The 23,637-nt window shown below is 51.4% G+C and overlaps 1 protein-coding gene and 1 long non-coding RNA gene across 4 annotated transcripts; one reads left to right on the forward strand and one right to left on the reverse strand.

Moving 5' to 3' along the window:
- Nucleotides 1–381: 381 nt before the first annotated feature.
- Nucleotides 382–3,214, forward strand: LOC120410463. The gene is made up of 2 exons (XR_005602636.1): nt 382–605; nt 718–3,214. It is a non-coding gene; the product is annotated as an uncharacterized LOC120410463 (long non-coding RNA).
- Nucleotides 1,578–20,029, reverse strand: TFRC (transferrin receptor). 3 transcript variants are annotated; one of them, XM_010397202.4, is made up of 19 exons: nt 19,734–19,880; nt 16,263–16,333; nt 14,071–14,284; nt 13,261–13,480; nt 12,922–13,065; nt 12,133–12,232; nt 11,649–11,771; nt 10,317–10,412; nt 10,021–10,160; nt 9,483–9,652; nt 9,051–9,170; nt 8,364–8,449; nt 8,185–8,248; nt 7,789–7,856; nt 7,355–7,422; nt 6,896–6,977; nt 5,772–5,996; nt 5,172–5,312; nt 1,578–4,890 (listed from the first exon to the last, which is right to left on the reverse strand). In XM_010397202.4, the coding sequence occupies exons 2-19, from the start codon at nt 16,293–16,295 to the stop codon at nt 4,648–4,650; spliced, it is 2,337 nt and encodes a 778-aa protein (XP_010395504.1). In that variant the 5' UTR covers nt 16,296–16,333; nt 19,734–19,880; the 3' UTR covers nt 1,578–4,647. The 3 variants fall into 3 exon arrangements, with proteins under 3 accessions (XP_010395504.1, XP_039412797.1, XP_019140229.1); XM_039556863.1 differs by lacking the exon at nt 19,734–19,880 and adding an exon at nt 17,884–17,984; XM_019284684.3 differs by lacking the exon at nt 16,263–16,333 and having other exon boundaries at nt 19,734–20,029.
- Nucleotides 20,030–23,637: the final 3,608 nt, after the last annotated feature.

Genomic DNA, 23,637 nt, shown 5'->3' on the forward strand with positions numbered 1-23,637 from the left:
CCGCCGCCCCTCGGTTCCCCGCCGCCCCTCGGTTCCCCGCCGCCGGCCACCAGCTCCTGGCCGCGGGGCAGCGCCCCCAGCCCCGCCTCCTGCACGCCGCGGGTGAAGCCCCCCTGCTCCTGCACCCCCGGGGCCACTCCGCCGCCCTCCGGCACCGCCGGGCTCAGCCCCTCGCCCTCCGGCACCCCTGGCGCCCCGCTCGCCCCCCTGCCCCCGGATGGTGCACGCGGCGGCGGGCCCCGCCCCGGCCCCGCACGCTGGGGAAGCCCCCCCGCGCCGCGCCGCTGGAGCTCCGGAGCTCCGACTCCGCCGCCCCTTCCTCCCCTCCTGCCCCCCCGCGCCTCCTCCTGCCGCCGCCGCCGCCGGGAGCCCGGACGGCCCCCGACCCGCCCCCGGCCCCGCTCTTAAAGGCGCCGCCCCGCCGCTTTACGTAACGGCGGGGGTGAGGACGGACAGACGGACAAGTGGATGGATGGATGGATGGATGGATGAGCACGGGGATGGACGCACGGACAGACTCACCACGGAGCAGCGTCAGGCCCCGGGACCGATCCGCTGCACCGGGGACGCGGGCTGCCCTGCGCTGCCCAAATGCCTGCTCCCAGGTGAGTTGGAAAGGGCTGTTCCCCGTTCCCTCTGCCCTGGCGGGGCTGGCGCTGCCCGGCCGCAGAAGGGCTCCCGCAGCCCCGGCCCGGCCTCTCGGGACGCTTTGCTCAGTTACCGCAGGGAGAGAGCCCTGCCAGGCGCGGGCAGGAGCTGCGGGAAACGACGTGCTTCCAACAAGTAAATCATCCCCGGGGGAAGAGGAGGGACCAGAGCTATGCCGGGACAGCCCATAAAGCTCGAGCTGGGCTCCTGGAGAAGCTGCCACTCACCCAAATAGTGTGACTTCTCAGGATGTGGTGAAAGGTGAGAGCAGTATGAGGGAGGGGGGAGGACAGCAGAGAGAAACTGACCATATTTAAATGCAGACCCCCAACCCCCTGGGGTCGCACCTGAGCAGGCCTCTGGGGCTGAGGAGGCACCTCCTGCCCTCCCAGAGCTCTAAGCAGTCTCCACCTGTGCATTTGTACCTTGGCCCATGGGACCTCCAGGATGACAGAGAGCGTGGACAATGCAGGAGAAAGTGCTGGCTTCCTGGGACACAACCAGCCACAGGCCTAGCCAGCCACCTTCTCAACAGCAGAGACCTGCAAGGCCACAGCCAGGGGGAAACCTGACATTTCCTCCTTCTCCCATCCTTCACCTGTACACCGCAGGCTTTTCAGAGTCAACACTGTGACGGAAAGGCAGGAGGTGGGACACGGCCATGAAAGGAGGGGGAGGGCTGGGGGCTTGCATAGAGTTGTGCTCCTCTACCTCATTACCAGAGTCCTCATTCCAGTTGTCTGTGAGGAGGCAGGACTCAGCTGAGCAGCACTGTGAAGTTCAGATTTGCTACTGCACATCAACAAGGTGGTAGTGGAGCTGCCACGTACCAGCTCTGATGGAGCAGGATAACAGCCCCCCTTCTCCAGCTGCCCATGGCCACACTGCCCCAACAGCATCATGGCTCTGCAGGAAGTCACAAGAGAAGGTGAATGTTCAAGCTTCAAAATCTTTATTAAAGCAGACAGCAGGTAATCCAGAACCCCACAAGAGAAGCTGAGTGTTGAAGCTTCAAAAATACTTTATTCAAGCAAACAGCAGGTAATCCAGAAACAGTTTAGCACCCCACAGAAGTCAGATGCCAGCACTGAGCAAGGCATCCCAACATTGCAGTAGTCACGGCTGTGCTGCCTAGCCAGGAGACAAGCTTTGTCTTCTGTCTCTCTCTGCTGGCTATAATGCACAAGATTAAGTCTGATACCAAGATGCATGCAAACACCACAGTGAGGACTCCCAGACAGCAGCTCTTAGATGCCATCCAGAGAAATGTCACTAGGAAACACTAACACAGACAGGGCTGTAGAAGTTAGAGAGTTAAGAGAAGTTAAGGAAGAGCAACAAGTTGCACAAGCCTGGGCATCAGGTTTCTAGAGACGGATGAAAATCCAGCCCTCCAAGCTGGTGAGCACTGAGCTCAGTAACTAGGCTGGGGGCTGGTCCCTGCCCACTTCTTGTGGAGCTCCAGCTGAACAATGTTCTTTCCCTCAAGGACTACTGCTGGGGCTGAGGCCACTCGCTCAGGTTAGGTTTAAATGCCAGATCAAACTGCAGAGTTTAGGTTAAAATTAAGCCGCAGGTTAGGTTTAAATGCCAGATCAAACTGCAGAGTACAGGGCTAGCAACAGCCACTGGGAACAGGCAGCACAGTTTAGCAGGTGTCACACATCAGCAGTGCTCAGTTTCGGGTCACACAGCAGAGCGGCACCATTAGAAAGCTGCCACTGATTTTCCTCCCTCCATGCAATACCCAAGGGGGCAAGACTGGAATTTCCAGGCAGAACTGGAGAGTGAGCAGCCCGTGCACACACACCAGCACCCTCCCAGTGCCACAGTAGGCCAGCCTCTCAAAGTGTTACATGCACCCAATCCAGAGCAGTGACCAAAGCCCTCCAGACAGCTGTCAGCCCCAAGCCCTACATTCACCTTTAATTCCTCAGGTCTTTGTAACTGATTTGAAGGAAGCTTACTACACCACAGAGCACACAGTCTAACTAGCCTAGTTTCCACTAAACACTCAAGCACCACTCCCGTGACTGGAGGCAGGAAGCCAATTCACCACAGCACAGCTATTTGAAACAGTTCAGCCTATGGAGAAGGAAGAGTCTAAGGATGTACATAACAGACTGAAATTTGTATCTGCATCACCACAGGAGAGTGAAAAAATAGGACTGCAGGAAATTAATCCATGTTAGATACTAACCATCAAGCTTCGCAGATGACATTGCGTGATAAGCATAGAACAATTATGGGAAACACTGTCCCCGATAATTACGTACACCCATAGTGCAACATATGGAGGTCACTGCCTCCGATATAACACTGTGGTAGGCAAAAACTACCTTGTTCTTTACACATTATGGGAGACACTGCCCCCGATAATGTCAGTTAGGTTTCATGATACATAAGGTACTGGAAGTTTGCAGGAAGCTGCCACTTAAAAATCGTGCCAATGCCTAATCTGAGGTACAGGGAGTTTGTGTGTGTTGCCACAGGTGGAATTAGGGCTACACAGCAAGGCCCTCTGCTGGGGCTGGGGCCAGGAAGGAAGCTGCGCTCCCTGTGAGAGCAACACAGCATCCAGAAAGGGGAGCAGAAAGAAGTCTGAAGCCCACAGAGGGGCACAGACCCTGCAAGGAAGCCAAATTTCTAGTATTGGAATTTCCACCCAGGTTTTCAGCATTTCAAGGATTACTTTGGAGCGCAACCTGGAGACTCACTACCAGGTTTGCACCTTCGTTTTCTTCCAGAGGGGTGTTTTTGCCACAGAAAGCTTAACTGCTAGTTTTCCAAACTTTTTGAGGGGCTTGTTTTGATTATTTTAAATGCAAAGTTCCAGTATCATGTTTGATTGTAATAGCAGATGCTGCTTTATTCAAAAACGACAGTATAACTGTCATAATTATGGAAGGCACTGCTTCCGATAATTATCTTCTATAAAAAAACACACCATTTATAGTGAACACTGTCACTGATAAATAAATAAAGAAATAAATATCTCAGTGCCAAACAAGAGCCAACCTGCAAAATGACATCAGTCAAACAGGGTTTGGCCAACAAGAGACTTGATTTCACACAAGGCCCCTGAGCAGCAAGGTCTGAAGTGCCAGTCTAAAGCCATTTCTCAGTGCTGCAGGACTCACTGAGGTGCCAGCCGAGGATATAAAGGGGACATTGGATAATCTTTGGGTCATTTTCCCTGGGTATTGATATCTGCCTTGGCAGAAGCAAGCCTGCAAGATGTCACTGGGACCCTGCTGTTGAGTAAAGGCAGGCTGGGCACTTCAGAGCTTGCTGGTAATCCAGCACATGCGGGCTATTAATACATTGTTTAATTTTTGAACTGCAGCTCTCTGCAGCTTCCTGTCAAGAGAAGGGATCCTCATTACCAGTGTTCAGAGGAATTCATTCCCTGTTTTGTCACTAGGTTTAGGTGGCCAACAATTGAAAGTCTGAATAGATGAGAGTCCTCCCCACTCAAGGTACCAGTTCAGGAAACACCTGAGCTCTTAGTGCTCAAGTACACTGGAGGCAGGAAACTCCATAAACAGCTGTACATGACCAGTTTGGACTGTGGTTAGACGGGAGCCTGGTCAGAGGAGACTTTATGGTAATCTTAGTACTGCTTTAAAACTGCCTCCTGTGAATTTGTCAAGGTGAGATTTAAATTTTAGGCTCAACTTTGGTCAAAAACATTTTGTTGCCAGAATATCTACAAGAAAGTAATGCCATGTTAGGGAGTGGGTTTCACTTAGGTTTCAGGGGATTTTGGTTAGGTTTCACAATATATAAGGTACTGGAAGTCTGCAGGAAGCTGCCATTTAAAAATTGTGCCAATGCCTCATCTGAGGTACAGGGAGTTTGTGTGTGTTGCTACAGGTGGAACTAGATCTACACAGCAAGGCCCTCTGCTGGGGCTGGGGCCAGGAAGGAAGCTGTGCTCCCTGTGAGAGCACACAGCTCTCCTGTACCTTAGATGGGTAATCCAGATGTTTGCTGTGTCTAGATTTCGTTGTCCGTGTTCCAGATATCACCCACTAAAGCATTGGCAGCCCCTTTAATGGTCCAGGTCGCCAGGGCCAGTTGTTCTTTCAGCTTGTTCACATCCACGCTGTCCCTGTTGACTTCCAGCTGCTCCAGGTTCTCCAGCAGACTCTGCAGGGTGTGGGAGCCTTTGCCAAAGAAGATATGGCGGAAGGGAGCATCTTTTGGTGAGAGGTATGGGGAGAGGAAGTCGTATTCCACCTGAGTAGAGGTGCAAATTTAGGGTTATACTCTCACCTCCCAAGTTTTTCTTTCCTTATCTGCCCCAAGACAAGCTGCCGATCTCTGATCCCCACTCAGCCCTTTCTCACAGCAGCTCTGCAAGGGCCAGACCCTCTCTCGTGAGCAAGTGCAGAACTGTCACGTTCCCACTAAGCAAGTGGAAGAGACACCAGTCTGCCCATGGCCCCTTAGGGAAAGGCCCATCCCAGCCAGCACTCTCTTCCTCTGTGAAGGAAGAAAAACCAGTTGAAGATACCCACCTTCATCATCCTGTCATTCAGGGATCTGCGGACAATCCTGTTTTCCCTGTCACTGTTTGCGATGTCTCTTCTCAGTGCATCTGCAGCTCGCTGGAAGTCTCCACGGGCATAAAACAGCCATTTCAAGGTCAGCCCCAGTGCCTGCAAGGGAGGAGCTGTTAGCAAACCTGATTTTCTTCTTTTGCTGCTCTCTTACCAAACGAAAGTGTTGTTTTTTGGGGGTTTTTTTTGCCAGTTTAGCCAAGTAGCAGAACAAGTTCCTGGCAGGCTCTTCTGAGGTCATTCCCTACCCACAGTTTCTTGTAGACTTTCAGCAGAGGTGCAAATGAGATGCAAAGCTGCACTATGCTGTGAATGATAACCAGAGAAGAAACTGTTCACATCCACTTCCTCAAGAGCTCACAACAGCCAGATCAGCTAAATCTGTCTGTCACAGCTACTCTGCCTGCACTGCTCCATAAGGAACATCAATTCTGATCACACTTCACTACCCTTTTATGCCTAAAAGGGAAAGATATCCATCCTGCTGTATCCACTGGCACAGGGCTTTATTAGCACATGGCCCCATGATCATCAGGGTGAACTCAGAGTCCTTCTTACCTTCACTTCGGAATCGAAGGGCAAAATCTTTTCCTGGAATGATAGCAATTCTTCACTGTATCTATCGAAGTCCAGGAAGAGCTCATGATCATGGGTCAGCCTGAGAGCTATTTGTCCAGCAACTTCTGCAGCAGTACGCATGAGAGGATACAACTTGTCAGTCTTCGCTTTCAGGTTAGCCAAAGTGTCCTGAGTAGTGCCCAAAAAGGAATATTCATCACCTTCCTACAAGAAAAGAGGTATTGCAGTTAGCCAAGAATGCTTTTCCAGTTAAGACTTTTTTCATCCCCCGCCACAGGTTACTTGTTACTTCTACCACATCCCATCTCCCTGTGCTGTTAAGGAGCAAAGACTCAAGTGGCAAAACTCCAAAGCACAGGGAAGGGAATGGAGCTCCTGCCTCTCATCCCTCACAGCTTCCAGCAACCAGCAAGATGTTCTGCTTGTTATTTAGACCCAAAGACATTTACCCCTCAGAGCTCACTGCGGAAGTGTAGGTGGGAAAATCTCACCACCCAGTCTGGTGTTTGCAGCAGCCTCCAACCCTTCCTGTCAGGGTAACTCAAATATTTTGTGAAACAAGTCTGACACTAACAAACCCCAAGCATTCCTAAGAGAGGGAGCTGCTATCACTAAGGCGCCCAGCTGCACACCTGCAGGCTGCTGGGCTGATGTCACCCCCAAGCTGCTGCAGCAGCAGACCTGAACAGCCTGAGGTAGTACTTGCTCTGGGCAATGATATTGCTTCCACAATGCCCTCTGCTTGGTGACCAGTAGGCTGTAGAACAGTCTTTCAATGGATGCAGCAACAGCTTGACATCTTCCTACTGCTTTTAGCTCCGGATTCTGAGCCTCCAGAAAAGCAAGTGACCCCTCTCCCCAAAAACCTGCAAGTATTCAGTACTTTGCAACAGAGACTGTAGGCCAGCCTTGTCCCAGGAGCAGCTGTGACAGCAAGTCCTGCCACAGCCACCAGGTTCAGAGTCTGCACCTCCTCCCTCTGAGAGGCTCTCGCAGAGGGAGTGAGCTTGGGACAGCACCTTGTGCTCTGCCATCCTGGAGAGCAGATGTCCTTACAGCACTCTGCGTGAAATGGGCACACCAGGCAAGCACACGTTACTTACATCGTAGAAACCAAAGGAAACCACTGGGATTCCTGAGTAGGCCAGAAAAGGGAATGCTGCATTATCCAGATCAAGGGGAACCCTGCAGAAGATAAGCACTGAGTAGTTACCAACTGGTTTGGGTAGCCCAGGAGAAAAGCTACAAGCTCTACAACTGAAGCTCTGAGCCAACTGGACTACTCTGTCTAGACAAGACTGAAAGAGTCCCAACCAAATCTCTGGACCTACTTGTCCATTCCATTGGACTTGGCACAAGGCTCTTCTTGTTCCACAAGGAGGTGTCTGGGCTGCCTCAGCCAGCTTGGGGCAGCAGTTAGTGCTGTACTGTTCATGCTTGCCTGACCCCACATCAGAAGGTAGAGCCCACCCCAGACAGCAGTATGACACTCAAACAGAATCCATAAGGTTTGCTCCTTTATGGAGATCTGCTTTCCCAAAGGGATGGATGACAATACTTACACGCTCTTTACCCAGTCAGAGCCAACTCTGCTATACAGGTATCTCGAATCCATTGTGGGGTCCTTTACCTGCACAGAGATGACAGTCAGTGCACTTGTTCCGACCTCTGCTTGGGCTTCCAGGTCCATCCTGGAGCTTATGCTGCTGTGCAGATGCCAGAAGCAGGTGTGCTCCCCTGACCTTTCTCCACACAGGCACATCTGCCACTGAACTGTGGCATTTGCTGATTTTAGATTCTTCATGTGTGAACTGCAATTCCCAGAGCCCAGCTCATTTCAGAGAGGGCCCTTCAGAATATCCCAAGTTTTTCTCCTAAATGGGTCTTTCTCCTCAGAAGGTATCCAGTGGGGAAAGGGACCCAGCACAGCTCTGTCTGCTTTCAGTTCCTCCTAAAACCACAGTCACCTTGATCAGACCAAGGCCCTTCAACTCACCCTCTTCATAGTTGTCTCCAGCAATGAGTAGAGCAATGGGCTAGCAGAAATCTTTATATGTTTGGAGCCTGCAAAAAATGAAAGGGTATTTGACATGGTGGCACAATCAACCACTACTGCTAGAGCTGCCCAACCCTGATCTACAGCTACAGTTGCCAAAGGATCGTCAAAAGGCACAGGACAGTCTACTGCAATTTAGCAGAGCTGACTCCTCATGGCTTAGGCTGTATCAGCCTTCCAGCTTCAATGACAGCTGGAGAATAAATGGACTCACACCATTCTTCAGCCAAACACCCACCAGCCACCTCTGGCACAGCCCCCATTCCTAGAGGGATGTCTGTTCAAGCTATTCTAATCCCACCCAATTTCGAGAAACTCAAAAGAGTAGCAGGTTACCCAGGACTGCAGTATCCAAGTTGATGTAAGTGAAGGCTTTGGCATGCAGCGTGGTGGCGTACCCCTAGAACAAAACGAGCATTTTAATAAGATGAGCAGCAGCAAGTCAACACTGAGATGTTTAATGCACAGGAATAACTGCACAGCCATCCTGCAGAATTCTATTAAACAGACAATACCTCCAGCCACTCGGTAGCACCCACAGCTCCATACTCTCCCGCACTCCAGCTAGCAAAGATAATGCTGCGCCGTGGTTTGTAGTCATCTGTAAAGAGAGAGAGACTGAGATGTCTGCCCTTCCCCCATGGAGATGCAGATTAGCACTGCGGGCCTGGGATGATGAATTGCCCGCTCCTGAGACAGCGCTGCTGCAGAGAAATGTGCACACTGCATGGACACTGGACCCTGCCCCCACGTGCTGCAGAACTGCGCAGGAGAACAATGCTGTCTGCATTTCCACCCTGTTTTGTTTAGCTGCCTGAGCCCAAAATTAACCCTGGAGACAAGTGTGCTCATACTAAGTGCCACCATGCAGTCCCCACTGCTCCAGCTGGTCAGATACTTCAGAGTTTTCCCACTTCAGGCCTGGCTGTCCAACAGACAGCTCAAGTTTAAGGTTTGCGTCATGTGTTATCCAAGGACACTCTTGTATTTGAGCCATACCAGATACAGGCAGGCAGTCCCTTGGAAGTGAGTGCTCACTGCAGACAAGATGTATTAGACAAGTAACAGCTTCTCAGGAAGCTTTCTCAGATTCCCTACACCTTCTAAAGGACTGCTTTGCAACTAGGCTTTCCAGTGTTAACACACACAGAGCTAGACCTGCATCACCTCCCACCGTCATGCTTTTGTTCACAAATATTTACCATTTTTCACGATGTCCGAGATCACACGTGCAAGTTCCAACAAGATGGCAGTGCCAACGCCAGCCTTGGCCGCTCCTGGCCCCCAGGAGTCTCTCTGGGCTCCGAGCACAACGTACCGATCTGTAAAGGAGACAAAATCAAGACCTGAGCTGCAAGCTTCAGATTGCAAAAGCCACTTATGAGAAGAGCAGCTTTCAGCTTCTGTACTAGGAAGAGAGTCTCTGCAGTCTGATCCCTGAATCTGGCACACTGAGTCCTTTCATTTAGCCTTTCCCTGGCAGCACAGTTCAGGTTTCTCTTTGATCCTCAGGGGAAGGCCTTGGTTCTGCTGAGAAAGAACTGTTGTCTGTCTGGGAGCAGCTGTCACATTCCAATGACCACAGAAGAGGAAGGGTTCCTCTCAAGATTGAGCCACAATGCAGCTGCTGTTACCTGGTTCTTCAAATCCCTTGATAACACCAAAGATGTTCAGAATCTTCCTGTCCACCATAACGTTGTTCACGGCCAGTTTCACTGTCATCTTGCTGTTGCTGCTCACTGTCACCTTACATCCCATGATACCAGATGTCCACTCCTCAAGGCATTTTTCTCCATCCATTTTTCTGAGAGAAAAAAGAAGACCCTTTAAACTCATTATCCAGCTCTGACCTCATTTAGCTATCATGTGAAAAATGCACACCTGCAACTGCAGGTGCAACCTTGTTCAGGGCCTGCCTAGGAGAGAGCTTGCACTAATTATGCGGGGAGGGGTAGAATGCAGAGGCCGAGAGGAATCCAAATCTAGATTAAGTTCAGTCTTTAAGACATGAGACACCGACACAAGTGACACTTCTCCAGCTAGTTCCAGAACACGCTCCCTGCCATACACAGCAGAGAGCAGCAGAGAGCTCTGTCTCACAGCACCTCAACACCATCCTCACTCCTGCAAGAGGCCACAGCACCTTAGCCTGCAGACAGGAGAAACAGTTACCTGAACAGTGCGGCTGCTGCTTGGCTAGAGATAGTCTGAACAGGAATGCGAGGTAGTCCAGAAGATTCCACTGGTGGGAACTGTGTGTGATTGAAAGAAGGGAAGCCTGGGGTGTAAGGGTCTCCAGTTCCAAGGTGGGCCTGTGAAGAGCAAGAGGAGTCCTCAAGTCTCACCAGAGTCCAACAGTTTTCACCTACACAAGGGCACTGCTGAGCCAGAGGCCTGCAGGACTGCCCCAGCCTGCAGCCCACAGCCAGAGAGGTTCTTGGCAACAGGGGAGCCAGTTGCATACTCACATGTCCAAAGGGGACAAGCAAATCTGTTTTCTTGTAATCTGAGGGATCCAGGTACATCAGGGCACCAACTGCTCCTTCCTCTCTGGCATTTGCAGCCTGCAGCAAAGAGAAACATTAACTGCACATCTGTACTGCAAGCAAGGGGAGTCCAGGCAAGAACATGGAGTAATGGTGTGAAGGGTTGTGCTCCGCAGTGCCCAACTCCACAACAGATTTTAACAGCTACCTGACAGATACATAAGGCAGCTAAATCCTAGCAGCTCAGCCCTGCTCCAGACAAACTGTGTCTAACATCCTTTTGAACAGTTAGCACACAGTGCAGTGTCTCAGTCTATGATTCCTTCAGCTTATACTTGCTCCTTGGAGCACCTTAAAATTTAATATTATTTGATTTTGATTATCCTCCCTCTGTTTTCCCAAAATGAGGTTAGTTTCAAGACAAGCAGCCACTGGAGACTCATCTTCACATGGAAAATGGAGGAAGAGTGGACCAGCCAGGTCCCTGTTTAACACACCAACAACCCAGCTCTGGTACGCCACTGGTACAAACACTCTTGCAAGGCTAGACACCAGTTTGAAAAGTGGGAATGGGATTGGAGAATCAGTGACCACACTTCTCGGAAGCACTTTCCAACACTGCCTGTGTCAGATGCCTGCAGACAGGCTGAGTCCAACTGCAAAGGGTCCTGTGCCCCAGCCCCGCCAGGAGCACCCATCTGAGGGGCAGCTCTGGTCAGATATGGAACAGGCTTGCATACAGAAGCACTTGGATCCTTTAGGCTGCTTGGCTATTTGGTTCTATTCTTTACAGAGGGAACGCTACAGCAGCATGCAAGGCCACCAGCTGGACACACAGTGCCAGCACTGCCACTTGGTCCAAGGGAACAGTCAGCAAGGGCCCAAGTGAGACACTGCAGCCAAGCTTTGAAAGTATCTGGCTACAGCAGCAAGAGGTGCCCTGGAGGCAAGGCTGTCTTGCTTCTTGCAGCCTTATGGCTGTATCTAGTGATATTAGCCAGCTCTGCATCCTGGTGCTCCCAGGCTGCCTCCCTCTGCCTCCCAGCCCCACCACTCCAGAGTCCTGGTTGTTCCAGCAAATTGCCAGAGGCCAAGAAGAATGGCACCATGAACAGTAACAAGCTCTGCTCAGCCTCACTGTCCAGACCTGCACGTGGAGCCTTAGTGCAAACAAGCAAGACCAGGCCTGCAGAACAATCCTACATACATGAGTTCTACACACCTGAAGAAAGACATACCTCTGTGCCTCAAAGACTAGGAAGCATAGCTTCCTGTTGCCAAGTATGGCCAGCCTGTGGGGCAGCCACTGCTTACCTTCTCAGCAAGGGTTATTTTTCCAGCTCTGAAGATGATTATAGTCCCATTCATTGGAACACCCATATTTTGTATCTGCTGAAAGTCCTCTTTCCGTCCATAGTTCACATAGATGGGTTTGCCCTGGAATACAAACACTGGTTATGAATGCAGCAGTCCTAGGTCAGTAAGACACCTGAAACAGCCTACTGTTAACAGTAGGGAGCTGAAGCTCAGCAATGTAAACTGATCCTGTCCAACATGCCTGTTGGAGCAGCACTTCTGCCAAGGTTCTGTCTGGATCCCAGCAGGGAAGTTTAAAGTTACTCCTGCATCTTGCTGCAGTAAGAATACATGGGCCCACTCCTCTCCCCACTCTGACCACCCACCCCAGCTCTCTTAACTGGGGAGGGCTTTATACACTCCGTATCTTAAAGGGACTTATTTTGGACACATTTTTCTATGCATGCAGACACATTTCCAGGATCCTCCTGGAGTCACTTACAGTAACTGTGTCGCTCTTGCTGTATGCCACATATCCATCAGGACTCTCCAGTAACTCTTCTGGACCACCATCTTCTACAATGAACACTTGGTTGTTGCTACTGTTAAATGTAAAGAGACAGCATTAAACTGACTGTATTCAGTTTGTGCTCTAACAATTCTGATCAAGTCAACAGAGCCTGAAACAGGCAGACTCATCCCAATACTTCCATGCAAGAATCTCTGGAGTTGGTCAGAGACATTAACAAAGGCTGATTTCTAAGACAAGTAGTAGAAAGAATCTCTGCTTCCAAGTCTCTCAGTCACCTCCTAAGAGAAGCTATGCAAACTCATTTCCCCTGACAAAAAGGCCAAGTAAGACATGAGGGTGTGAGCTGTCAGACAACACAGTGACTGCTGACACCCTCCTGAGCTACTGGAGGACCCACTACCAGGTGTGCAGCCCTGTCTGGGTGACAAGACAGAGTGGCCTGTGCTAGCAGTTTTAGACACAGGGAATCTGCCTTTCAGCTGAGTTTTTACTCAAGTTTGTTTTCTCTCCAATTCCTAAGCATACTTGGAGGAAACAGCTGCCCCAGGAAACATCCAGAGTGCTGCTACTAGACCCTCTGGATTTAGAAAGCCTGAGAAGAGGCAGGAGCAGTTATTGCTTGGCTGGATTGAGGTCATCTTTGGAGAGTGATAACTAGCTCACAATTTTCACATCATTTTAAGCAGAAATCACATGTTTGCTCAAGACTGCGGGTATCCATGCTATATGGAAGAGATGTGCATCTCTTCATTAACGTACCTGCCTTTATCCTGCAGCCTGATGTAGTGCTCATCATTCCACACATCATCCAAGCGGAAGCTGGTGAACTGGTCATGAATGTAGCTGGCAGTGGTCTCGTCTTCAAACTTGCCAGCTTCAAAAGAATTCTTACCTTCTCTTTGCCTGTAGGTAACAGATATACATGCAGCTTAGGCTACAGCACCAGGTTGCACTGCAGCCTGCAAAGCCATTTAAGCCTGTGTTTAACACACCCCACCCTACATCACCTGTAAGGCCCTTGTTCTGCAAATGAGCTCGAGTTCTGCTCACAGGCCATACCTCTCTCAAAGCTCTAGCTAAGCTTTCTGGAACTGTTACCTCAGGTTGGCCTCAAGATGTGCAGCTGACAGTTTAGCTGACAACATGTTTCTGAGTTCAGGCCAGTATAAGATACGTGGTACAGGAACCTCTTCCTCCTCTGTTCCATCATCTGAGAAGTAAGATGCAGTAGGAGTCATCTCGCAGTTGCCACTTCCATCCAGACACCTGTTAACCCTCTGCATTCGTCCACGGTAACTCAAGTAGCCGATGAGAAACCCTGTGGACAGAACAGGTATTTCTTTGTGCTGCAGAAAGATGACTGAACCAGCCCCCCACCACACAGCTCCACGGTTAAGATGCATCTGCTCTCACACCATTTTTGACAAGCTGGCTTACCCAAGGACAGACAGAATTATGCAGCCTGACATTTTGCCTGAGCTGGCATGTTTTAAGGGGCACTGTAAATCTGATCTTGCACTTGGCAGAGTCCCTCCAGCACCACTTGGGAAGGAGAATGCTCACTTTAGGCCAATGGCAGTGTTAAAATCCTTAAGAGACAAAGGCTTTACTCATCTGTTGAGCCACATCTCTACAGAAGTGTTAGGCGTTAATGGAGGGAAAACCAAAACTTCCACATGGACCAGTTTTCCCTTTAGCTAAGTCACAGTTCCACTGTCAAACGCCACAATTCTTTGTGCCAGTGCTGTACCTTAAGTCTCAGCTAGACATATTTAGTGACAAGAGGCTCCAGCCTGGATCCCAGTTGTTGAATTATCACCCAAAACAATACAGATTCAAATTTAACAGCCTTGGATTACATACAATACCAGAGTCCACTTCATGCAGCTGCCTCCCACCCTTCCTTACCAATCAAAAGGAGGAGGACAGCTGCCATGACTATGAAGCAGAGGTTCTTGCCATTCCTCCGTGGAGGAGACATGCTGGCATGCAGGTGCTCTGGTCTCCCAATTTCCCCTCCTTCCTCATCATCAGCAGCCAGCTTCATCTCCACGTGGCTGTTGTCTCCATCCATTTGCCGGGCAATGCTGAAGCGTGTGTATGACGTTGGCTCGCCACCAAACTGTGTGGAAAGATGTGATGGAAGAGTTGGCTCCACCAGCCTACAGTCCTTGCAGCCAGCTGCACCTGTGCTCCAGCCCAAACACTGCTTGTCCATCTACAGCTGCTCTAGTGCAGGGAGTGTTTGGTCTGTCAGTAAGTCAAGCTGGATGCTTTAAACACAGTTAAGACTCTGACCCAGTCAGGGTCTCCAGAGTCTATTTAGATTCCATTTACCCTGCACAAGTTTGGAGCCACACTGATCGGAGTTTAGCCTGGAGTCTGTTACAGATATGAAGCAGCCAATGGCATCGGCATTTCCCACGTGACCCCATGGCTGAGGTCGAGTCAAACAGAAACTCCTGGTCTTAATCAGCAGAACACAGATCTGACTTCAATGAGTACAACTTGCACTTTGATGAAGACAGGGGAAAGGGAAGGCAACCGTCCATGGCTGTGCCTTTGAGCCACATCCACTTTGATGTAAATACTCTCATGCAGCACCCAGATAATTTTGTATTAAACTGCCTAAGGCTACCCTTAAATTACACTACTGGTAGTGTTACAAAGCAGCTGGGCTGAAGAGAGATGACCCATGGGCACCGTGCTACCTCAGCTAACGTGAAAGCTGAGGCTACGCCTCTTGCACCCGCCAACGACTAGCACTGTTTGACAGGTTTTTACCACTGCCCCAGCAGAGCTTCCAGTCTGGAGCCCACTTTTCTAAACAGGTGCAAGGCACAGCCTCCCACAGAACAGCAGCCCGTGGACAAGGCAGCTGCTCAGATTAACTCAATTCCAGGCATAGCCAGGCACTGGCTGAACCACTCAGCTTCCATTAGAGACGCTGAAATTGCCTGGTTGTGCTGGAGAGTGGAGTGAGACTGGTAAAAGGCCAAAGGAGTAGCTTTGGGAGCAGCACTCCTGCAGCCCTCTCCTCTGTACTGGAGAAGCAGCTGGTGACAAGCACACAAGCCCTGTTACAAGCTCAGCGGCTCATCCACAGTTCTCAGCTCACTCTCAAACTATATGTTAGAGCTGGAAGTGAAGAGACCAGGTATCTGCTTGCTTGGGCAAAAGAAACCAATGTCATTTCAGACCTGCAGTTCCACTCCGGCCCACGCTGCCCACAATGAAGTGACTGCCTGCTCAGATTTTGGAAAGGGCAACATTGCAGTCTGTCCTAACACTCTCCCTGCTCAGCTGCTCCACAGCTTGGCTTCCCTCACACTTGAGGCATGTCCTCACACAGAGAACATGCCCCAACCCCACATATCCTCCATTCTTGTTCAGAGACCAAACCACCACACTCACAGTCCTAGCCTCGGGTCATTTCACAATCCAAGCTCTCTAGGACTGGCAGGCTTGGCTGAACAAGTTCAGAAGTCCCTCCTCCTGCACATTTGTTTCAAGCACAGGTTGCTTTCAAAAGCTGGACTTGAGGTTGAATTCCCACCTCCCAAGTAACAACAGAACACATGTTGACTGTCCCAGTAGCATTTGAATGGCTTCCTCTGCAGCACTTCCCTCTGCAACTTTGTTCAAGACCCACCCCCCCCCCTTTCTTACCAGTTTTCTGAGAGACCCAAGACATGATAGCAGTTAATGATAACCCCACCAGCAATGAGCCACTTGAGCCACTTCCTTATCATGGCCAGCTACTTGCAGTGACATTTGGCTCACCAGCCACACAGCAGCATCTAACGCTGCTTTGGATTCATCATCTTCTCCACTACTGATAAGGAGTGATATTTTTTTGAATAAATATAGCTCACTACTGATCAAATATCTTTCATACAGTTCCATCAACACAGCCACCTGTTGCACAGGATAGCTATATTCAATTCTACAACCAGTGTATGTTCAAATAGATAACAAACAACATGGAAAAAGTATAAAAATAGTATTATACAATCTCATACACGGATGTTGTTGAACCTTTCTTCTGCAGTATTGTCAGTGCACCAAGAGACAAACAACACTGGGGTACTACGTCTTACCAAGTTAGAGATTGCTGCTCTGGCATGGTCCATTGCCTTCTGGATGAATGCAAACCAACTTTACCAAAGCCCTAGAAGTTCAGAATATAACAAGTCAGGTCAGGCTGTTCCCCTGCCCCTCTGTTACACACCTGAAGCCAGTCACTGCCAATAGTGCACTGCTTGCCCATGGATTTTCTGTGCATACTTCCACCTAAGTCACTATGTTGGTGAACCTCCATCAACCTTCAATGCAACCTAAAAGTTCCCACAGCAATTATAAGCTCCAGTGAACACATCAACTCTTTCTTTGAGCTTTGGGCATAGTGACATGTGTACAAATGAGGAATACAGTCTCCAGTGGCTAAGTTCAGCCAAGGGTCTTATTAATGGCGGGGACATCTCAACTCAGGGAGTGCTGGCAAGAGGCATTTACTCAGCTGTGACAATGGCCTCTAGATATCTAAAGTTCCTGGGGTCTGTCTCAATGACAGGAAGAGTCCAGCTGGAAGAGAGAAGTGGCACAAGGCCATAAGGCAAAGCAGCACAAACTCCAACCCTGATAAAACACTTCTAATACGAACATCCCGCCTAGATGGCTATGTTCTCTACCACTTTATGAAGGCAATTTCTGTTTTGAAAAGTCTCTGAAAATTGCTAAGAGCATCTCCCCAAATTCATTTCAGCAACTGTTAAAATCTTAACTTCTCTGTAAACAGCGAACATATCTGAAAGCTAAACTGTAACTTATTTACTTCTCCATTTCTTCGTGAAAAATGTTTGTAATTTAGTGAATGACTAGACAGGTGTTGAGGTTGGGAGTAAGCAACCCCAGTATGCCCTGAAGCAGTGCTGCTAAGAAATGGCTCTGCTCTTCAGGTACACGTGGATTAGCTCTACACCTGGGAGCTCTGCAAGGTTTTATTTGGACAGCAAAGGTTAATAGTGGCCATTGCTTATTTCACCTTTTATTTAGGGGAAGAACACATGGCAGTGAAACACCGACAGATTTGAGAAGCCTTTCCCAAGTGACAACCTGAGGCCGCAGGCTCCCACCAGGGCACGAGTGGACTGAGCAGATGGAAAGGTCGCTAGAAGCAAACCCGGGAAGACGCAGGGAAGCACAAAGGGCCTGCGGCCAGCGCACCTGGTAGGGATGCTGGCCGGGTGCGCGATGTCTCCCCGAGCCCCTGCGGCCAGGCCCCAATCGTTCAGAAATAAGGCGAAAAAAAAAAAAAAAAAAAAAAAAGAGAGAGAAAAGCGAGCACGTTTGAGCAGCCGCCCCACAGGGATGGGCGGCCCCGGTATCGCGAACAGGGCCCGGCTGCGGTGCCCCAGATAAGCGGCGCGGGCGATACGCTGCCGGCCGCGGGCACGTCTCCCCCGTGCCCGCCGTGGGAGACGTGCGGGGCCGCGGCGGCGGCGGGGCCGCTCTGCGCTCCCCGCCAAGGTCAGCGGGCACTGCCGCATGCGACGCGGCCGCGTGCCGCCGCCCGGGGCCCCTGCGCCTGCCATCGCTCCTGCCATCGCCCCTGCCATCGCCCCTGCGCCTGCCATCGCTCCTGTGCCGCCGCCTCCCTCCCTCCCTCTCTCTCCCGCCCGTCCATCCCGCCCCGCTTCCCGGCCTCCCGCGCCCGCTCACCCGCTCCGCCGCCGCGCCGGCTCAACTGAGCGGCCGTGCCGTGTGCGCCCTTTGCAGCCCGGCGCAGGCCCGGCCAATCGCCGAGCGCGATCATATTTCGCCACACTGGCCCCGCCTCCCCGCTCCCCTCCACCCAGCACGGAGCCGCGGACACGTCCCTGCTACGCCTTTGCTGCTGGTGCGGGTCTGCGGCCCGCTGCCCGCACAGCTCCCCCAGGGGCTCGGGCGTGTGGCTCCTGCGTGCCCTGCCTGGCCCTGCGAGCGTAAGGAAGCGCAGAATCATAGAAGACACCTCCAAGGTCATCCAGTCCAGCCATCAACCCAGCACCATCCCCATAACCCCTAAACCATTAAACCGTGTGATCCAGCACCAGATCCAGGCACCTCGTAAACGCTTGCAGGGTGACCCCATCACCTCTCTAGGAAACCTATTCCAGTGCCTGACCACCCCAACAGGGAAAAAAAAATTTCTAATACCTAGTCTGAATCTCCCATCTCAGCTAAAGGCCATTTCCTCTAGTACTCTCTCTGTAGGCATGGTAGAAGAGAGTGGTTCCCTCCTCACGATGACCTCATTCCTTTATAAAGAATAAAACTGCATTCTTTATAAATTGCCTTTAGGTGCCCTTGGTACGAGCCACTTGCCAAGTGGCAAGTGTTTCACTGGGTGCACACCAAGTCTCAGCTTCCCCTCAGGAAGGGCTGAAAGTGAGGCAGGGAGATGAGGTTAACACCTCATGCTCGTACCGCAGTAGAAGAAGGAGCAGGTCACAGATTCAGCATTCCCACTCTCTCAGCATTTTGAGGGATGAGGGCAGGAAAAATATTTTCCTCCCTGGGTGGTGCAAACCAGACACAGGACTTGCTCTGGTTTGGGAAGCTCTCAGCATCCTCAGGTCCCAGCAAGTCACACATGCTCAGGGCTGCCTTTTTAGATCTGAATGGGCAGAGATGCCCGGGGTGCCTTTCTTTTGTGTTGAGCTGCACAGATTGCTATTTTATTTGTACGATGGGAAGCATGGTAGGTATTATGACTTCCAGCCCCTAAACACAAGAAGTATGGACAGCCCACATCAGGACACAGGCTGCCTGTGGCCCACTGTGAGAGCAGGTAACTACTTCCAGCCTCAGTCCTTCAGCTCAGGGCATCCCTCAAAAGCATGTCACAACTAGGGAACGCTTCAAGGTTCGTGTGTGCGCATGTTCTGCAGTACTGTGCTCGTTTGTCCCTTGCTCATTAGAAAAATAAATCAGTAGGCCCGGATTATTGCCTCAAATCCTCTCCCAGGAAAGAAGGATAGGAGCAGAAAGTTTGTAGTTTGGCAGAACACATGATTGCAAAGAGGATTATGTTTGGTGAAAAGCAATACATTCCTGCTCTGATAGAGGGGGGATTAACTAGACCTGAAATTCAGCGTGGCAGTCTGGAGACAAGTCTGTAAAGCGTCTCTCAGGCAAGACGTGCTGGTGGACCTGCCAGTTCTGTTTAGCAGAGGAGGTCTGAGCCAGGCTCCAGTGCCCAGGCTTTCTCTTCTCCAGGTTCATCCCTCCCCAGCTGTGGTGATGCCAGTCACAGGAGGGAAAACTATTGTCACTTGGCGTGTGACTGAACCATGGGACATGGTGCTGGTGGGTGCCTTGGTGGAAGCCCAAGGTGTAAGAGGGTTCAGAAAGAGTTTAGATCAGTCCTGCAAGCTGGATCCTCTGATCATTTCTCACCGCAACAGTCTGGATACAGCCTGCAGCTCAGGAAAGTGTAACCCGGGGAAAGCAGTCCCAGCTCCGCCCTGTTTTTTATGCTCCTCCTGAGCTCCCCCCGCCAAGCCCTCACCTTCCAGCAGCGCCTTTACCTGTGCACACCGTGCCAGGCGCAGGGCAGCGATTCCACACCGAGGTCCCGCCGAAGGAGGGACACCTGCAGGAGAGCTCAGACTCGGGACGTTCCCTGGAGCAATGCCGCAACGCAGGCAAGGAAGGCGGCAGTCGGATTTATTCCTCCCCCTGGCCACCGTTCTGGGTGCCCCCCTTCCGGCTACAGGAGGGGAGGTGCTCCGCCGCGCCAGCCCCGACCTGCCCTGGCAGAGACTCGCTGCAGGTGTTTTCCGTTCCCTCTCACAACGTGCGTGCGCTGAGCAGTCAGTTCCCCATTTCTACACGTGCCGAGAAAAAGAGAAGAAAGCTGACATTCTAGAAACTCAGATATTTTTGCACCTCAGCTGGTGTTGGCAGTGAAATACCTTAAAATGAGAGTTCTTCAAAGGCAGTGCTGTGTACCCCTGAGCAGTGGAGCACCCTTCACCTTACAGGTGGTTGGGAGTTGGCTGGCTATCGGTGCTTGGTGGCTGGTGCCACCTCTCTCAGGGACACCTGTTGTTCACACAGCGGTGCCTGTACTGCTGGCGATGCTGAGCCCAGGTGCTCAGGCTGCCCAGTCCAGCCAAAAATCTTCACAAGGAGCAGAAAGTAAAAGCTGGGAAATAGATGAAGAGGAAAGAGCATGTAGGATTGGTAACTGCTGACTTCTGATCTGTCTTCCCAGCTTCAGGGTGTTCCTTCTCATTGTGGCCTGGCTTGGTTATTTTAGGAGATGTCCTCGTGTCCTCTGAACTCCTGGGGGGCTTGTGAGTCCTCTGACTTGACTCAAATGACTCTGCATTCTTTTGTACCATATCTCATGATGTGACAGCGTTCTTCCTCTGGGATTCATGCTGAGAACATGAGATCAAAATGTGGGAAGGAAAATATGGTTTCACTTCAGTTTTGCAGCATAGCTGACCCTCGTGTGACCAGTTGTGTGACCCATGATAAGGCAATTTAAAAGCAGCCAAAACACATGCAGCTCTGAGGTTAGCTGGTTAGAGCATGGTGCTAGTAAGGCCAAGGTTGTGGGTTTGATCCCTGCATAGGCCATTCACTTAAGGGTTGGATTTGCTGGTTATTTTTGGTCCCTTCCAACTCAGATTATTCTGTGAAAATCTGCTTTGCCAGCATCTTATCACGAATGATGTTGTGAGGTGACTTGAACACTTCTATGGGAAGAAATACTGCAACTAACATGGCTCTTCAGTCTGGAAGGGATGGGAAAGCCAAGAACTAAATGCTACGGTGTGGTGCTAAGTTGGATGTGCTGTTGGGCTGAGGCCAAAGGTTGTGGGACATGCAGTGGCCTATGGGGTGGGAGGTAGTTATAGGGCTCCCATTGGCTGTGCACTCCATGGGACAGGGGCTGTGGGGCATTCCAGGCACCCCGGGGTGTAGAGGCAGAGAGGCAACAGATATCTGGGGACAAAAAAGAGACTTTGATCTTCTGCCCTGAATGGCAACTGCTTCCTCTGGATCCCAGCCACTCAGAGGAGTGGCAGTGCTAGCTCCTGCCTTCCTGGGAGCAGGTTTGAGGGATACTCTGTCTGTATGCCCTGATCAACTCATGGATTGCACTGGGGTGCAGTCAGCTATTACAGGTCCCAAGAAGCTGTGAAATCTAGGCTTTTTTTGTGTCAGAATCATGCTGCAACCCCTCTACTACCCTAACCTTCCAGGTTAGGGCTGGCAGGCATGGCTCCCAGGAGAGCCAGCTCTCTCTGCTCCAGTCTCACCAAGCCAAGAGTGCAATAGCCAAGAATTTCACAACACCATGAGTACCCCCATCTTCCAGAAGACCACGTGTTTTGGCCTTTGCTGTTGCATTTCTTAATTGCCCTGACAAAAAGTGGGTGAACTAGTTGGGTATGACCGTTTCAGGAAAAGCCATCATGCTGCCTTGGAAGATGTCATTCCATCCTGCTCTCTCCCAGCAATCCAGGCACACACAGCCATGCTTGGGAGCAGTTGCCCCTTGGCCACAGTCCTGACACGTGCTGCCATGCAGGCTGAGGAAGGATTGTGGCCAGAACTGGCATCTGGGAGAGGATCTGCTGGCTCTTGTCCTGTAGCAAAGAGGCTGTGGAGGAGGTGAGGGAAAAGGCAATTGAGAGAATGGAAATACAGCGGTGACACTGGCACCTGGCCACAGCTTTGTTGTCCCTTCAAAATAACACCCATCTTTGCATCCTTCCTGGGGAAGCACCTGGGGCTGGCCTGGCTCTCCACATTTTCCACAACTGGCCTGGTGCTCCCACCAGTTAGCTGGAGAGGAGACAGAGTACCAAGCATCTGGAGGAGAGATATGGGGCTGAGGACAGTGTGGGCTCTTGTTCCTATAAAGATGCAGACCTGGGGTATCCCATGGGCCCCCCACTCAAAATCCTCTGGGATTTTTTTTGCCTTCCTGCAATGAGGAGGCTCATCTCCCCATCTCTCCCATCACCCAAGGAGGGATGCGGATGTGGTGATGCTCATTACTGCTGGTCTGCTTGCCAGGGGCTGGCATGGAGGCCCAGCAGAGAGGCTCATGCTTGGACACTGCCCAGCGGGACTAAAACAGTCTGGCTGTTTTAATGGGGCTTCCTTGCTTGCAAAGACTGGGTTTCACTGCGATTTTAACCCTGAAGTCCTGGGGACCCCTCTGTGCTACTTGCATGACCTTACCCTACCTACAGGGAGGGGGGTGGACTGTTACCCTGCTTTATGCCTGCCCAGAGGGCACGGAGAGATGAGGTGATGATCAAAGAGCAAGACTTTAGTGTTGCTTCCCGCCTGGCAGTTACATCTTTTGGCAAGGTGCTGGCCCTCCCCAGATGCAGCTGAGGGGCAGAGCAGCAGCACCAGGACATTCCTCGGCGTGCATGGCACTGATACCGCTCCTGCCAACAGCCCGAGTGCCCCGGCAGCCCCGGGGCAGCACCCGCGGCCGGTGCAGATCTGTGGGGCTGTTGTTGACCTGGAGCCTTCACCCCTGCGGGGTCGGCCCGGCAGAGCTCCCGCTATCTTGGCAGCTGCACCTCGGACGGTGCCGTTTGTCCCTGCTCTGATAGCGGCTCTGCCGCCTGAGCCCGGCTGCTTTTATCTGGGGGTCAGGGCGGCTGCGGCTACGGCAGGGGGGCTGCGGGGCTGGGGCCCTCCAGCAAGTGTACAAACAAGCTCAGGATGTGAACACAATAGCCAAGGACCGGCCTTTGAAAAGCAGGGGGACGCAGCGTGGCCCTGGGGCACATCAAAGGCCCGTCTCTGTCTGCACTGCCGAAAAAGCCCGTGTTTGATGGCTACCCACGGACCGGCCCCGGCACAACGGGCCAAGGGTTTGAGTGGGGGAAAGTGGAAAGGGAAAAGAGAGCAGCAGGGAGAGAACACAGGAGCTGGGACACGGTCATGTGGGTCTCTTCCTCGAAAATGTGGGCTTCCCATTAATTCCCTTGGTCCACTTTATTCTGGCTCTTCCTGATCTGTATCTGGAGTGCAGTACACTGCCTCTCTTTCTCCTTCTTCAGTGCACCTCCAGGCAGGCATTCCAGGTCACTTTTGCAAAGTGCTTCGTGTGCAATTTTACAAGCACTTCTCTTGAATCAGCATTTGCCACAGCTGAGGGCTGTTGGGGTTTTTTCCCTCCAGACTTGGTGGTTTGAATCCTAGAAAGCCAGGCATACATCCACAATTTGTGGTGTTTTTTCTCAAGAAGTGAATGTGTTGAGAAGGAAAGTTACTGTTACTTAACAGCCTTGGAAACAGCTCCGTGCAGTGCCTGGACAGAGCCAGAAAGGACATGAAGATATGGTGGGAGAGATCTGCTTGGTATGCTGGACATGTACCTGCCCAGCAGGGTCCTGCAGTACCTGCTGTACCTCTCTAGCAGGATCTGGTCCTGCAAGTGTCCCTGGC

This window comes from Corvus cornix, chromosome 9, assembly GCF_000738735.6.
Source record: "Corvus cornix cornix isolate S_Up_H32 chromosome 9, ASM73873v5, whole genome shotgun sequence".
Lineage (NCBI taxonomy): Eukaryota > Metazoa > Chordata > Aves > Passeriformes > Corvidae > Corvus > Corvus cornix.